Source organism: Engystomops pustulosus, chromosome 1 (genome assembly GCF_040894005.1).
Source record: "Engystomops pustulosus chromosome 1, aEngPut4.maternal, whole genome shotgun sequence".
Lineage (NCBI taxonomy): Eukaryota > Metazoa > Chordata > Amphibia > Anura > Leptodactylidae > Engystomops > Engystomops pustulosus.
The window spans coordinates 80,680,483-80,696,837 of record NC_092411.1 but is presented as its reverse complement, the minus strand read 5'-3'; the positions used below and the strand labels follow the sequence as shown (position 1 = coordinate 80,696,837).

The window sequence follows — 16,355 nt, the reverse complement described above, 5'->3', positions numbered from 1 at the left end:
AGAACCTGATTTATCAAAACTGTTTGACAGAATAACTGCTCTCACTGTCATTTACAACCAATCACAGTGTATTTACTGGCATTTTCCATTGATATGAGCACCTGCGACCCCATTACTGGACGCCCAGTAACAATAATCCCTCTCCTTTTGATAATATTTGTACATGGTGGAGAAACCCCTTATAATATCAATATCGCCTGGCAGTATTGTGTCCAGTGTTTTTTTTTTAAATCAAGATTTGTTCATCTTTTATGAATAGGATCGATTTTCAGTTTTGGCTTTCAAATACTGATGCCAAATACTGCCATGTAAAACTGGGTTATAGCAGGGGACAAATAATCCTGCTCAATCCCGACATGACAGAACCGTTTTCTGCCTGTGTTCATATGCAGAGTTTTAATTGTCTTCTGAAACGTAATTCAAAGTTTTTTTGCTCAAAGTAAGGCCCCATGCACACGACCGTCTGAGGGACATCTATCTGGACGGATATACATGGCGTCTCGGTAGAATGGGTGCTCAATGTTCCGTGCCATGCCCACAAAAAAGATAGAGCATGCTCGATCTTTGGCCATGGAGCCTTAATTGAGTAAATGAGATGTAAACTTTTTCTCTTTAAATAGGGAAGTAACTGCAAATGTGTCGCACACGATCCTTTTGTGGCGCAGCTGCGCTGGCTTTCATGCAACGCAAATTAGGTGGCATGCCGTCGGACGGTCCGATTGATTCGCACCAAGCAACATATTTAACTTTCAAATTGTGTCACACACCATACATTAATAGTGCACCACAAAAAAGATGGTGAACCCTGTCGGGCCATTGCAGCAAAGCAACACATACAAGATTTCTGGTGCACTTCTTCACATCTTAGTGAATCGCCGCACGAAGCATTATAGATGAATAATGCACTTTTATTGAACTCGAGTGATCATGTAAGTAAATGTTCCCCTATGTGTCAGGAAGTGGAGAATCACCCTAGTCTGACACTGTGCAGTTTTTACATAAAGCTAATCCTTCTTTTGTGCAGGAGGCCTAGTAGCCTACACTGCTAGCAACCAACATACGCAATTTACCTTCCATAAACTCATGTTATGATTCCTCGTTGTATTTTGCCATTTTTATTTTCTGTTGCTTAACAAATTTTTTTTTAGAAACTGAGAATAGAAGATAACTTGAACAAATATACTGTGACAGAAACGTACTCTCATCCTGGGGAATTCCATCTTATAGTCACAGTCACAGGATTTTGAAAACAAAAAAAGTACTTCTACGGGGTGTAGGTAAAAAATCTTTATTCCATATATTTAAAATCCATCATAGAGCTACATGAAGCAGAAAACTTGCGCGTTTCGTCTAATTAGGTTTTAATCATGGTCACAGGATGTGCCATAAATGTTTGAAAGGTGTGAGTCCCACTAGGCACAAGAATAGGGGTCCATGAACCCTTACCTAGTGGCATCTGTAGAGGGAGGGCTGTTCATACACAGGACTTTCACTTCTACGGGAGTTCAAAATATAACTGCGCACAATTATACTGCTGCTGAAAAAGGACGTTCAATTTAAAAGGTGAATGAGGAATTCCAGGATCTACTGCTCAATTCATATAGGACACAAGGAACCCCTGTTCTCATGATTTTTGGGTGTCTCAGTGTTTGGACCAGACTAGTCTGATCCTGACTATAAGAAATAATTTAAATAAAAGGCAAAAATTGTCCAAAAACAGGCATCTATGTTACACAGAAAGACTCTAGTAATGGCAAGTCTTCATTTTTTATCTAAATGACTGAACCACTGTTGTAAAATCTTCTCTCCACATACAAAAATAGAAACAAATGGAAAAAGAATGTTCATTCACATTTATGATAATTCATAATAAATACATTATATAAAAGCTATAGAAAATGAGTATCATAATTGAACTACATGAGCTTATAGTAAAGCTACCACAGTTTTATAATTTTATGTAACAAGGAAACTTAAATTTGGGAAATCAGATGGCTGCGTGACCCTCTCCATAGTGTCCTATATAGCTACTGTACTGTGTGGAAATTACACCATGTTGTGTAAAGTTACAGGTTTAAAACGATATATATATATGTGTGTGTGTGTATATACAGGCGGCCTCCTACTTAAGGACACCCGACTTACAGACAATCCCTTATTAAAGAGGGACCCCTCTGCCCACTGTGACATCTGGTGAAGCTCTCTGGATGTTTTACTTTTTTTACTTTAGTCCCAGGCTGCAATGATGAGCTGTAAGGTGTCTGTAATGAGGTTTTATTGATAATCCCTGGTCCCACTGCAGCTAAAATTTTAATGTCATGAAAATCTAATTGTCACTGGGGAAAAAAATACATTTTGTTTAAAGCTACAATTACAAAATATACAGTTTCGACTTGCATACAAATATTGTACGTAACCCGGGGACCGCCTGTATATGTATATATAAAATTCTGATTACTCTATTTACTTTGGTAGGCGCTGATTAATGAACACATTCTTTCAATGCTTACTTCTAACATGCAGTTAGTTACATGGTTTCAGTGCTACAATGTGTAAGGCTTTAGATATTTCTAACATTCCTTACTTTGCATTTATTCTAGGCAGTGCGGTTTGTGATTTTGCTTCTAGAGATACCTGTAGGTTACAATAGGGTTTACTCACATGGGCTGTAATATTTTGCAGTAATCTTGGTTTTGGTACAGTTAAATCTCCTGCACATTGTAGTTCAGTGTGAACAGTTTGCAATCATCTTCTATTTTTATTCATGATTAATCCTGTTCTAACTATAGTTGTAAACCTCTTAGGGCTTATTCACACTGCCGTCTGCGGGGCCGTACATGCGGCCGCATGTACGTCCCCATAGACGGCAATAGCGGCACGGCCGGGATACGGTGCCATACATGTGTGGCACCGATCCGGGCCGCACACCGCAAAAAGATAGAGCATGCTCTATCTTTTGGCGTGTATGCGGCCGTGAGAGGCTGTTTTCTATGGAGGGAGGAGGGGCAACTTCTTCCTCCTCTCCAGCGCACAGCGGGCATACCACGTGTGAATGTACCCTTATCCTGTAAGCTTCACTGTTGTAGACACCGGGGCAGATTACTATTACTTTTAATAGTTCTACACTGTAAACTATTGTGCATCAGTCCACCCCCCTACTTTCCATGGATCCAGCCAACCAACTAATAAAATAATGGCAAACCTTTTAGAGACTGAGTGTTCAAATTGCAATGCACAACCCATTTATTTATTCCAAAGTTAAGCAGTAACATATTGCTCCCTGCTCTACCATGGTTTTTGACGCTATTGGCATCCAGTGGTAACCATACAGTTGAAAGAAGGTAGGCAAGTTCTGATTATCACTGTAGCTTCTCCTAGGCCACCTGAACTGGAAGATTTGTGAGTCCAGGAGCCGGAGCTCCAATGGTAATCTGACCCTATCCACACCACCTCACTCTTCCTGCAGTCCCAGGCAACACAGGCCATGTATTGAAAATAGTGCTGAACTGACATGTCCTGGTCTACTGGGGCTGCAGAATGCCATACATCCTTTATGGCAAACTTTGTGCTGGGGAGATAGCCAGTGTGCCCACAGAGAGGGCTCTGAGTGTCACCTGTGGCACCTGTGCCATAGGTTTGCCACCACTGATCTAATGTGTATGGGGAACCCCAAACTCTCTACTCATAGCAGATGTTGGAGGATATAATGATTGGACAGTGACTTATATAGATAAGCCACTTCAATAGGTGTGTGGCAACACCTTTCTCAACTCTTCTATTCATCACATACACTGCACAACCAAGCTAAGTATGCATATATCAGTCACGGTATCTGTCAAAAAAGAGCTGTCAACCCACAGATGTCTAAAGTGTATAGCCATCTAATATACACAGTTTTAAAATGAGGTGTATATATTAATGTCTAGCTGTATGATAAATTTTGTTCATCTTTAGCCTTTCTCTGTGTTTATACAAGATATAAGTTGGCTTTACATACTTATTTTATGCCACATTATTCCTCCATAAATGCTTATAAAACATAATGGACTATTTACACTTAGATCTATATCTACACATTCTTCCCAGCAGTAATAAGACATACAGCCCTGCCATGACCTTACTCATCCATTACATCACCAAAGAGTTCCAGGCATTACCCAGTGCAGGAATGTAACTATTCCTGCGCTATGTGCGCACGGCCTGCTTTTCTATGTACCGGTAATCTGATCAACAGGACAGAGAATGTATTAACAAGAGCCCATCCAGATACAAAAAGGAAGGAAATAGAGGAGTGGAGGGTACATGCTTACACGGCCAGATTAGGGGTGCCAGCAGCATGGAGCGGGTCATAAGTACTGTAGTCTATACTGAATAACTGTGTTGTGGCCACATGACATAATGCGCTGCAGCAGTGAAGAAGAAACATTCGGGCAGCCATCTGACCAAAGGGGCTATTACAGAAACCTTTTTCCATTTAATATATATTATTATGATATACATACAGGCAGTCCCCGGGTTACGTACAAGATAGGGTCCGGAGGTTTGTTCTTAAGATCCCCAGATGAAGGCTTGACGGCTGAAACGTACGTCGGGGTCGGTGTGTGGTCCCATTCATGGGTAAGGGTCTATATGTTATACTTATAACATTTAAACATCTTCTATCTATGCATGGGCATGGATTACTGGATTACTCCTCTCCTCTCTTCCCATTTGTATACAGCATTTAAATGAATTTTCTCTCACTTGAAAGTTACATGTTAGCAGATTCTGACTTGTACCCACGCCGTTTCTAGCCTCTGAGAATATGTCCAATTGTAAAAATGGTTTGTCTCAAGATGTATTTATAAAAAAAATAGATTTTTAACTTTGATATGACTAAAACGAGGTGGAATTTTTGCTTTTTTGGTTTAATTGTTATTTACACATTCCACATTCATGATATATTTTTCGGATTTCTAGCAGTTTTGGCAAAGGATTTATTTGTTTGGTGTTGTGAATAATGTAGATCCCCAGAAGCAGACACAACAAAAATGGAGAGCCCAAATTCAACGACAACTAATGTTACTGGAGACCCCAGAGAAAATGACTTATACTGCTGGAGACACTGGAGCAGAACACTAACAATGACTCTGGATTAATAAAGAATATATATTAACCCCTTAACGACTTGGCCTTTTTTAGTTTTTTCACTTCCATTTTTTACTCACCAACTTCAAAAATCTATAACTTTTTTATTTTTCCACATAAAGAGCTGTGTGGTGGCTTATTTTCTGCGTAACAAATTGCACTTCATAGTGATGGTATTTAATATTCCATGGCGTGTACTGGGAAGCAGGGAAAAAATTCCAAATGCAGTGAAAATTATGAAAAACCACATTTGCGACGTTTTCTTGTGGGCTTGGATTTTACAGCTTTCACTCTGCGTCCCAAATTACATGTCTACTTTATTCTTTGGGTCGGTACGATCACGTGGATACCAAATTTGTATAGGTTTTATACAGAGATCATGACTAAGGACTAAATATTACAGTCCGAAATGCGTAGATCTGGTGGATCAGAGATCATGACTAAGGACTAAATATTACAGTCCGAAACGCGTAGATCTGGTGGATATGGTTGTGCAATATGTGACCTTGCGTTTTTAAACATTATGGAATAAAAACTTTTTGATTTTATGAAGGCATTGCGAGTGCTGGAATACCTACTTTTTCTTTGCCTAGTTTGTCTCGGCTGGCCGACAGCACAGCCTTATTCCGTGCACCAGGAGCTACATGAAGTTGGATGTCCATTATGCTGGGAACTTACATGTGAGTGAGCGGATTCGTTTGTCTTTTTTTCTACTGTTATCAGCTGACACCCCAGTGTAACACACGTGGTCAGAGAGACCTTCAATAGCAGGTGTTTAACCTGTTAAATGTCACAATCATTCCATTGTCACACAGACAGGATCCTATGCATCTATGCATCTGCATAAAGTGATAAAACACTGCAATACATATGGTAAGTATTGCAGGGAATTATAATGAACAAGCAATCAGATAATTACCTGTTCATGTCTGACAGTGGGACTAATAAAAAGTGTATTGATATGTGGGTGCAGAGGTCCCTGTATGACCCCTTTGTACTGATGTGGAGTGCAAGTCATCCTCTATGACCCCTTGTAATGATATGTGGGTGCATAGGATCCTGTATGACCCCCCTGTACTGATACGTGGAACATGATCTACATACATAAACATTACTGACACATGCTTTAGATACATACTCACACATTACTGACACATGCTTTACATACATACATACACACATTAGTGACACATGCCCTACATGCACACACACTATTGAACACGTGCCTTACCTGCAGATAAACCTGGTCAGGCAGCCAGTAAGGGACATCAGCTCTCACCAAAATAACAGTGCAACAGTAGCAGATAGTAACAGAAAATTCAGGGCATTCCCTGCTCTTCCCTCTTTCCTGTCCCATCAGTCCCTCTTCTCCTCACCTAAGTTCCATCTGCTGGAGAAGTCACTTTCCTGGTACACAGAGGCCAAGAACTTGTGGGCAAGTCCTCGATCCAGAGCAGAAGAAGGGCCTTCCTCTGATAAAGGTAGTGATAAATATGGATTATCATTGGCGGTGTTGGAACCTCCACCTGGGGGTCCCAGGAGAGAGTTTAGATTGCAGGACCTGGTGCTGTTCCTCCAACAGAACCAATAATAATCCAGCCCTGCATGCTTATGTAATCGCACAGATTTAGGTGATCGAGCAACAAGATTGGGAGATTGTACTACAGTTGGATCATATATCAAGTTGGTCAAATACTTAGGATATTCACTATATTATTATTGAAATTATAGCAGGAGCTATTCTTTAAAGATACGCTACCACTTCAGCCAATGTTCTAATAGCCTGCTGTGTATCTGGGACCCCCACCTTTCAGTCCTCCATTAGTGACTTTATTATTCTCTGTAACTTCTAGGGAGAGATTTATCACTTATTCTACAGCAGTTTTCTGGAGTAGAAGTAGTGAAAGAAATGCTAATTCTTGCACAGTTATTGATGGCAAATTCCTGCCCCGTACATGCGTAATTTTGAAAAACCAGTGAAATTTTACAGATACATTAAAAGGCTATCATACCCCCCTAGAGTTTGTATAAAGTAACAACTGACAGCCCCTTTAATACTGATGATTGCTGGTCATGCTGCCCGGGTAATAATAATTCTTTATTTATATAGAGCACACAGATTACGCAGCGCTGCACAGAGCTTACCAGATCAGTCCTTGTCCCCAATGGAGCTCACAATCTAATCATACTAGTATGTTTTGAAGTGTGGGGTGAAACGGAGGACCCGGCGGAAACCCACGCAAACACGGATAGAGCATACAAACTCTTTGCAGATGTTGACCCCGGGACTTGAACTCAAGTCCCTAATATGCAGATCATTTGTTTGCATTTGTACTTTAAATCAAATCATTTCATTAACATAAATGGATAATCGTAAAGTGTCATTTTCAGAAAAAGTTATATAGGTGATATAGGTAAGTTGAACGAAACCGTTTAAGGTAGCAATGCAGTTATTTTATCAAACATTGACACAAATTGTCCTCTTATTATAAAAATCAAAACCATTGTATAAAACAACAAATTAATGTGGAATATTTAGAATTAAATATTTATTACAAATTGTATACAACTATTTTGCTTATCACAGAATCATAGCAACCATGACTGTGGATGAGATGGCTCTGCCTCAGTATACCTCAGTTTCCTCAATTACTGATGGCACCTGTAGAGGGAAGGGTTTATCTCAAAGCACTATTTCCAGTGGAGTTAGGCTTTAAGCCATGGCTTCATCTACTCATGGTACCAACAGTGTCCCCCACAAGCCTGTGGACAATGGGGTGTCTCAACAACAATAAAATAAACAATAAAGTCAATTTTATTGTTGTTGAGGTACTATATTGTATTTGGTATCTATGACATTGTAGGGCTTTCTGGAAGGGTTTGCTTAGCTTCATCTAATCATGAATCAGGACAATGTGACTGAAAGGGCTGTAACTAGGAGAGGAGCAGACTTCTGAATGGGGCCCCCTACCCCCTCAGAAAATATATATATATATTTGTATTCTCACACATTTCTATACTTATACACACACATTTATACACTTACACAGATCTGCCCCAGTAGCTGCAGACCACATGGGGGAAGTATACTGAGAAATCTCTGGTCCTGTCCTTATGCTGTCCCCTCCCTCTCCCCTGACATTTGATGCTATGGTAGATGTGCACTGTTATTACAGATTCTGCTGTACAATGTACAGCATAATATGTATATAATAGTGCACATCCTCCATTCCTTAGTATGTCAGGTCTTAGGCCGTGTCCCCCTGACACTGTGGGCCCCATAGCAGCTGCTATGGTTGATACCGCTGTAGTTATGCCCCTGGTGACTGATATGGTAGTTCAATGAGTCACATAATTCTGACCATGATGGAGTTACACAATAATTCTACATTGGAAAACATTGAGATCCCATTTGTATCACACAAAGTATCCTGCAGATGAAGGATGATCCTGCATCACTCTCTTGAGAACACTGGAACAGGTTTTAATAATGTATATAAATTATTTAAAAAAAACATCTGCATGCACCATATACAATGTATTATAAGGGTATTTTGTTGAAGTAAGGCTTTGTTCACATTTCTAATACAGGCAGTCCCCTACTTAAGAACACTCAACTTACATACGACCCCTAGTTACAAACGGACCACTGGATATTGGTAATTTGTTGTACTTTAGCCTTACACTACAATAATCAGCTATAACAGTTATCACATGTGTCTGTAATGAAAATTTATTGTTAATCCTGATTCTTATGATAACCCAACATTTTTAAAATCCAATTGTCACAGAGACCAAAAAAGTTCTGGCTGGGATTACAATGATAAAATATACAGTTCCGACTTACATACAAATTCAACTTAAGAACAAACCTACAGACCCTATCTTGTATGTAACCCGGGGACTGCCTGTAAATGGAAAAACTGGAGTGCAAGATACATCATATGATGGACATAAGACCCTATGACTTATTATGGTAGAAAAAGAAAAAACTGTCTGCTCACCCAATCACATAAAGTCTCCTTTCCATCAAAAGTGGTGGGGGAATGGTGCACGCTCCTGGACCCTCGACTTCCAAGGCCATAGAAATAGCAAAGCACGGTTGGCAGCACTTCATACACCTCCACGTAACTTCGTTAAAAATGTTGTTTATTAAGGCATCGCATACAAAAAATGGACAGAACAAGATCTACGCGTTTCGACGCAACGGCGTCTTAGTATGATCATGACTAAGACGCCGTTGCGTCGAAACGCGTAGATCTTGTTCTGTCCATTTTTTGTATGCGATGCCTTAATAAAGAACATTTTTAACGAAGTTACGTGGAGGTGTATGAAGTGCTGCCAACCGTGCTTTGCTATATGACTTATTATGGGTTTGTGTCACTTTTCTGTGCAGAAGTCTGACATTACACCTTAAAGGGGTTAGCCATAAATAAGAAAGTTTCCCAGGATAAGTACAATACCCGAATAGAGTTACCCATATTTTAATTTCGCCAGTAAACATTCCCCTTCTGCCCAGAGGAGCAGCTGGCTTTCAGTATTGATATTGGCCGCCATGTGCATGTAGCCTTAGAACAATGGTTGGATGAATAGATAGAAAGACACACTAGGGCTACATGTCAATCCAGACTGCTATACACTTGGATAGAAAAGCAATATAATGCCCACATGCAATGATTGCCTAGTGGAGAGTACGACTAGAGGCACATGGTTTTTCAACGCAACGCATACGTCCACAGCCGTGCAAACAATCCATTAAAAATGAGAGCATGTCCAAGTCAGATAATTGATATACTACAGTTTCTCAAACACAGATGACAAACTGATGCCAATCTAATGTGACAAACAGAATTAAACATCAGTTTTTCAAAGTTGAGAATCATAACTTTTGGTTGCAGGAAGCTATTTTACCTGAAAAACCAAGTGGACAATAACATATATAACTATATCATTATAGTGCAAAACTTGTTCCTTCTAGCAGTTTGCTGCAGCATTGCCACCTGTGTGTTACTACCCTGGTATCAGCAGAGCTGGCAGCCCTAATAAGATCTGTGACACGATAGAGGAGAAGCATGGTACAGACTTGTGGGGGTGAGGGTGGAGGTCACGCTATACAATGTAGTTGTGTTCCTACTATACATGGCTGGATATGAAGCTATAAGAGAATACCACATCCTCCTTGTAGGAGGTAGATGACATCACATGAGGTAAGGGTAAAGCCCCAGCTCAGCCTGGGCACCTGAACATGATGACTACTCACCGCTGCCCCCGCACTGTCCCGCGTAGTCCTGGCAGCAGTCGGCGCTCCGGTGGCAGTACGAGTCGCAGTAGCACGTGCTCCCGGTGCCGGTGACTCCGGTGCAGCCATTATTCCTCCCCGGGCAGCACCTGGGATGTCCGCGCCGGGCACAGATACAGCGGCCCCCGGGGACCTGGATAACCCACACCGAGCACAGCAGAAGCCACAGCCCAGAGCTCCGCAGCTGCATTCCGGGACATCCAGGCATAGGACTCTGCAGGTGAATGGCTTCTACTGCCTGTGGCCGCTGCTCATGTGAGGTCACACTCCGTGCCCAGGTGGTGGACGAGCCGCCTCTGCCCCGGGACTCACACTCCGTGCACCAGCTGTGCCCAGGTGGTGGAGGAGCCTCCTCTGCCCCGGGAGTCAGACACTGTGCCCCAGCTGTGCCCAGGAGTCACACTCCGTGCCCCAGCTGTGCCCAGGTGGAGGAGGAGCCTTCTCTGCCCCGGGAGTCACACTCCGTGCCCCAGCTGTGCCCAGGTGGTGGAGGAGCCTCCTCTGCCCCGGGAGTCACACACTCCGTGCCCCAGCTGTGCCCAGATGGTGGAGGAGCCTCCTCTGCCCCGGGAGTCACACACTCCGTGCCCCAGCTGTGCCCAGGTGGTGGAGGAGCCTCCTCTGCCCCGGGAGTCAGACACCGTGCCCCAGCTGTGCCCAGGTGGTGGAGGAGCCTCCTCTGCCCCGGGAGTCACACTCCGTGCCCCAGCTGTGCCCAGATGGTGGAGGAGCCGCCTCTGCCCCGGTAGCTTTAGTAAGTGATTGAGGCGGGAGGTGCCCCCAGTGCCGGCTTTGCCCTCTCATTGGCTCCTCACAGATGCCTGTACCAGAGCCACGGACTGTGTGTGACTGATACAAGTGTGTGAGGAACATGTCACTAGTCTCCAGATGCATTTTGGATTAAATTTTTTCGATAATTGGTTATAACTTCGGAACCCTTTAACATATCCAGGTGACTTAATGTTAGTAGTAAAATTTAAGCGATAAGTTTTGTCTTTCATTCTGAAAAAAATGAAAATTTGGAGAAAATCTTCATTTTCAAAGTTTGCTTTCCAGGCAGATAGTAAAACTACCCAAAAAAGTTAGCATTTCTGGAATATCTGCTTTATGTTGAGATGATGTTTTATGTGTCCTCTCCTTTTTCCAGGATTCTTTGAGGCTTAAAACGTTAGGTGTCGTTTTTCTCATTTTCATGAAAATCTCCCAAACTTACATTTTGAGGGACAACTCAGCTTTCAAGCGACTTTCAAAGGCCTAAATAATAGTAAAACCCCAAATTACTATATAAACTTCACCCCTCAAGTATATAAAACAACTTCTATTAAGTCTATTAACCCTTTAAGTGTTTCACATGGGTTAAAACAAAATGGAACTGCAATTTAGAAACTTTAGAATTTTTTTGAAAAATACATTAATTTCGGCAAAAAATGACACTTTCGTAATGAATAAAATGGTGAAATGCTCTGCAAAGTTTGATGTCCAATTTCTCCTGAGTGTACTGAAACAGGGTCGGACTGGGGTGCCGGGGGCCACCCTATTGCTACCTAGAAATATTCTCTATATAATGCGCATTTATTTTTCTTCTATATAGTGCTCCATACTCCATACTGCTCAATACTGCTACTCCTATCCTGTATATATTGGCACAGCACAGTACTACTACTCCTGCTCTGTATATATGGACACAGCTCACTACTACTCCTACCCTGCATATATGGACAAAGCACACTACTACACCTACCCTGTTTATATGGACACAGGACACTTCTACTCCTATCCTGTATATATGGGCACAGCACACTACTACTACTCCTATCCTGTATATATGGGCACAGCACAGTACTACTACTTCTACTCCTATCCTGCATACATGGGCACAGCACAGTACTACTACTACTCCTATCCTGATATATGGTCACAGCACAGTACAGTACTACTACTCGTATCCTTTATTTATGGAATATTATATATAGTCTTCTACCGACCCCCTTTACTATATACAGTCCGGCAATGCCCCCCTTATTAAATATAGTCCTCCATTGGTCACCTTATATACTGTATATAGTCATCTAGTGGCCCCTTACTATATATAGTCCTGTAATGGGCACCTTGTTATATATTTAGTTTATTAGTGCCCCACTTGTAATCTGCAGTCCTCACATAATGGCTACTTTACATAAGCAGCTCAAACTAAAGACGTATTTTTGTTTCGGACTGTGAATACTTAAAAATAATAAAACTCATTTACCTTTAGCAGCACTCCTGCGTCCTTACAGGACAAGACACACGGCAGCGTAAATGACATTATCACGTTGCCGTGCATCAGTGGTCACCACGTGACGTGTGCCGGATAAAATTCTACATCGCGTTGCACGCACAGTGTCACAGTGATGACACAGCTTAGCCCCGGCACCAGCAAGACCCAATTTTCCTCAATCTTCTTCTGACACACTGACGTAGAAAGTACAATATGGCTGTCATTAAGGAGTTTAAGAAACAAGGGCTGCACCCTTTTTGTTATAGACAAATTAAAGGGGTTATCCGGGTGTTAAAAATTACTCATGGCTGGGCTGGAATCAAGCCGGCGCACAGAGGAGATGGGACATCAGCAGCGCCAGACAAGATAAGTAGATGTTTATTATTTTTAAATAGCCAACCCCAGCCCTGCCCTCAGTAATTTTTAACACCCGGATAACCCCTTTAAGCCTGTAATGCGTAAAAACAATGTGTAAATCCGCACAAAAGCAGGTTTTTATCTTCCAAATGTAGCAGAATTGCAAGATTATCAGCATGTGTTTTATTAACCTCTTTCTTTTTAACCTGGAAAGAAATTTTCATCAATAAAATATTTGCTTGCGGATTTCATGCAATGTCCATGTAAAATACACCATTAAAGTGAATTAATCATTAATTTCGTTCTGCTTTGCACAACATATTTTTTCAAATAACATTAAATTTAATGCTACTATAACATCATCTGCTCGAAAATCACTGCATGAAAGCCTGCATATTAGGCCTCAATGAAAATGCCCGAGGGTGCAGCATTTGCATGGAAAGACATGTGATCCATAAACAGAACCCGGGGTTTTAAATTGTTTAAATGCGAGGCGCCAGGTGCTGTTCACATGTGTTTCCATAGAAATGCATATGGGAGTAGTGGAGTGACTTTCATAAATCAGGTTTTATATAGTGTTGCACTAGCCATCCTTCTAGGTTTAAAGGGAACCTGTCACCAGAGGGCTGTTTTTCCACAGGTGACAAGTTCCCATAAACACCATGACTACAGACATGGTTGAAAATCACTATGTGTTGATGGGTTCAAGAAACATGCCATTTTAAACTTCACCTGGCTCCCTGCCAGCATCTTTCTTGAAGTCCCGGGACTGTTGCATTTCAAAAGCGGGCGCCTCCTCATTAGCAGATGTGTTGTTCCCTTGGCACCCTTCTCATCGATATTCCTCCTTCTTCATCCCTCGCCCCTCATGATGTTCGCTCCCTACTCTGTTACTAGGCAGTAGTATCAAACTGTAGGGAGGCGATGCATGCTCACTGAGCATGATATAGATAGAGGGCCCACTGCCCACAAGCACAGGTTTTGCTTGTGTGGTGAGCCGAAGTCAGGAGGGGGAGGGATGAAGAGGGAGGATGTGGGAGTGGGTGGGTCGGAATATCGGAATATGGATGAGCAGGATGCAGAAGGAATTAAAATTAGATCTTAAAATGCAACAACCCCGAGACTTGAAGGAAGATGCTGACAGGGAGCCAGGGAAAGTTTAAGATGGCATATTTCTTGAACACATAGCTATTATAAAATCATGTCTACATTAAAGTGTCTATGGGAACCGTTCACCAGAGAAAAAGCCCCCTGGTGACAGCTTCAATTTTAGCCACCATATTTGAGTGGCATGAAAAGCCCAGTGACTTTTATGTGGTAAAATGTGATCAAATAGTTGTATAGTTCCCAACATGGTACCAGTGAAAAAGCTTGTTCCATAAATTATGATACTTTACACAGGTTCATACACGAAAATATGTAAAAGTGTTGTGGCAGTACCAATTAGTTTTTTGCAAAGTTTGTCTCCCAACTTAACAGGAAACATAAGGAGAGCAGCAGAGGGGGAGGAGGTGTCTTACCATGGAGTAGCTTCCCGTGCGGTTGGTATATTTTTTATTACTGGACAACCCTTTCATATCTGTCAGCCAGTATCAGTCTTCTTCCCATATCCCTAAGACACATTTGCACTGAGCCTGGGTCAGTATGCATGAGTTTCCATTGGAAGGCTGTTCCTATGTTTTGGGGGAAAAGGATCAGGTATGATAAAAATGCAGCTCTTCTCTTATGTGTATGCAGGCCTTCATTATACAAACTATCCAGATATTTATGTCTCTTTAAACATAACCTCCGCCAAACTTCTCATTCCACTTTGTTGGCTTCAGGCTGACATGGAAACCTGCACCGCTACTAGTGCTATGTATTGCAGCGTTGAACACTAGATAGCACAGTACATAAATAGTTGGCGTCGCCAAATAAAACCAAATAGATAAAACTGTGCATATAAGGCACTGCGAAGGAAATTAGAAAAGGAAGACTTGATGTTTACAGGCTGGGTGACACAGCTGGGGGCCGAGGAAATGGCAGAAAAGATCCTTAAGGGCTGGCAAGTCCTATGTAAAGCAGTAGTGAATCAGGTGTGGAGAGACATGCATTTTAGAATAAAGCACAGAGCAATATACGCCTTTAATTTTCCGCCATCCCCGACCAACCCTCAACGGTTGACGGTCTGCCCAAAATGCCAGACCGGAGGCACAGATCTATTCCATGGCCTATGGCTATGTGAGAATATATTGGGCATATTGGGAACAAATGAGAAGGATAAGTTAAGATCTATGGCAGCGGGTAATACCCTTAGACCCGATGACATATCTGTTCCATTATGACACCCAACAAGATGATGAGACCATACAGAATTTCTGTTGGCTGCCAAAACTGTTCCACGTGCTGTGCCTGGTGGCGAAGAGATCACTGTTACAGCAATGGCTGGAGCCAGGGGTTCCAACAACAAATGAAGTGATTGAGCAGATGAAAAAACTCCTTTACATTGAAAGATTGGAAGCAAAACGCTGTAAGTCCAAGTTGGCGGGTAAACTTTTTAAAAAGTGGAGGTTGTTCATTGTAAAATATTTCACTACCCAGGAAAGAATAGAACTCATGAAGCCCTTTACTCTTACCCAATGGTATCTGACAGAGCAGCTCAAGGGTACCCTGAATAGGTGGGGGTTATCCTGAAAGGGATTAAAAGGGAGATCACATACTTAATTTACAAAGGGGCTGACTTTTGTAGGAACACTTCTTGAGAATATAATGACTGGAATTGTAACCACTTAAGTGGGATATAGTTAGTGGAAATATTCTGGAGCTCAACTGATGTCCTACAATTGGAAATGCAACATGTTAAGTATTCATTGTTGGATTTGTAAATGTATATGTAAATGTGTATGGTAAATGGCCTGCGAGCCACTCATTTGCTTGTATGTTTATTCAAAATGCAAACTGAAATAAAAAGGGAAAAAAAAGTCACTGAATACCTGACATCCAGACCAGGATATGGGACATGTTACTACAGTACTTCCAATCGTTGGTAAACAATATATTTGCTATCTCTGATAGATTGTTTCACCCAGCTTAGCATTTGTCTCATAGATCACTTGTGGTTATTCCAGTTGGGTAATATCCTTATAGGTTATGTATTACCTGCATTGTTTTTTTTTGCTACCACAATGCCTCCGCTGTGCTACGTTACCACTATGGACTCGGGGCGCTGTGTACTCATGCTCTCCTTCCTATTCCCGCATTCTGCAAGTGTGTTGGAGCGTGCTGGAGAATACAGCTGAATTCCTCCGGGTCCTGGTGCTGGTGTGATGGAAGCCG

At 41.8% G+C, this 16,355-nt stretch overlaps 1 protein-coding gene across 1 annotated transcript in view; it reads right to left on the bottom strand.

The window, feature by feature from the left end:
* Window positions 1–11,134, bottom strand: part of LOC140076061 (somatomedin-B and thrombospondin type-1 domain-containing protein-like) — a 31,810-nt gene extending 20,676 nt beyond the window's left edge. Inside the window, exon 1 of the mRNA XM_072122603.1 lies at window positions 10,388–11,134. Within this exon, the coding sequence (XP_071978704.1) occupies window positions 10,388–10,634 (247 nt within the window). The 5' untranslated portion in view covers window positions 10,635–11,134. The remainder of the gene's footprint in view (window positions 1–10,387) is intronic.
* Between the last annotated feature and the right edge of the window lie 5,221 nt (window positions 11,135–16,355).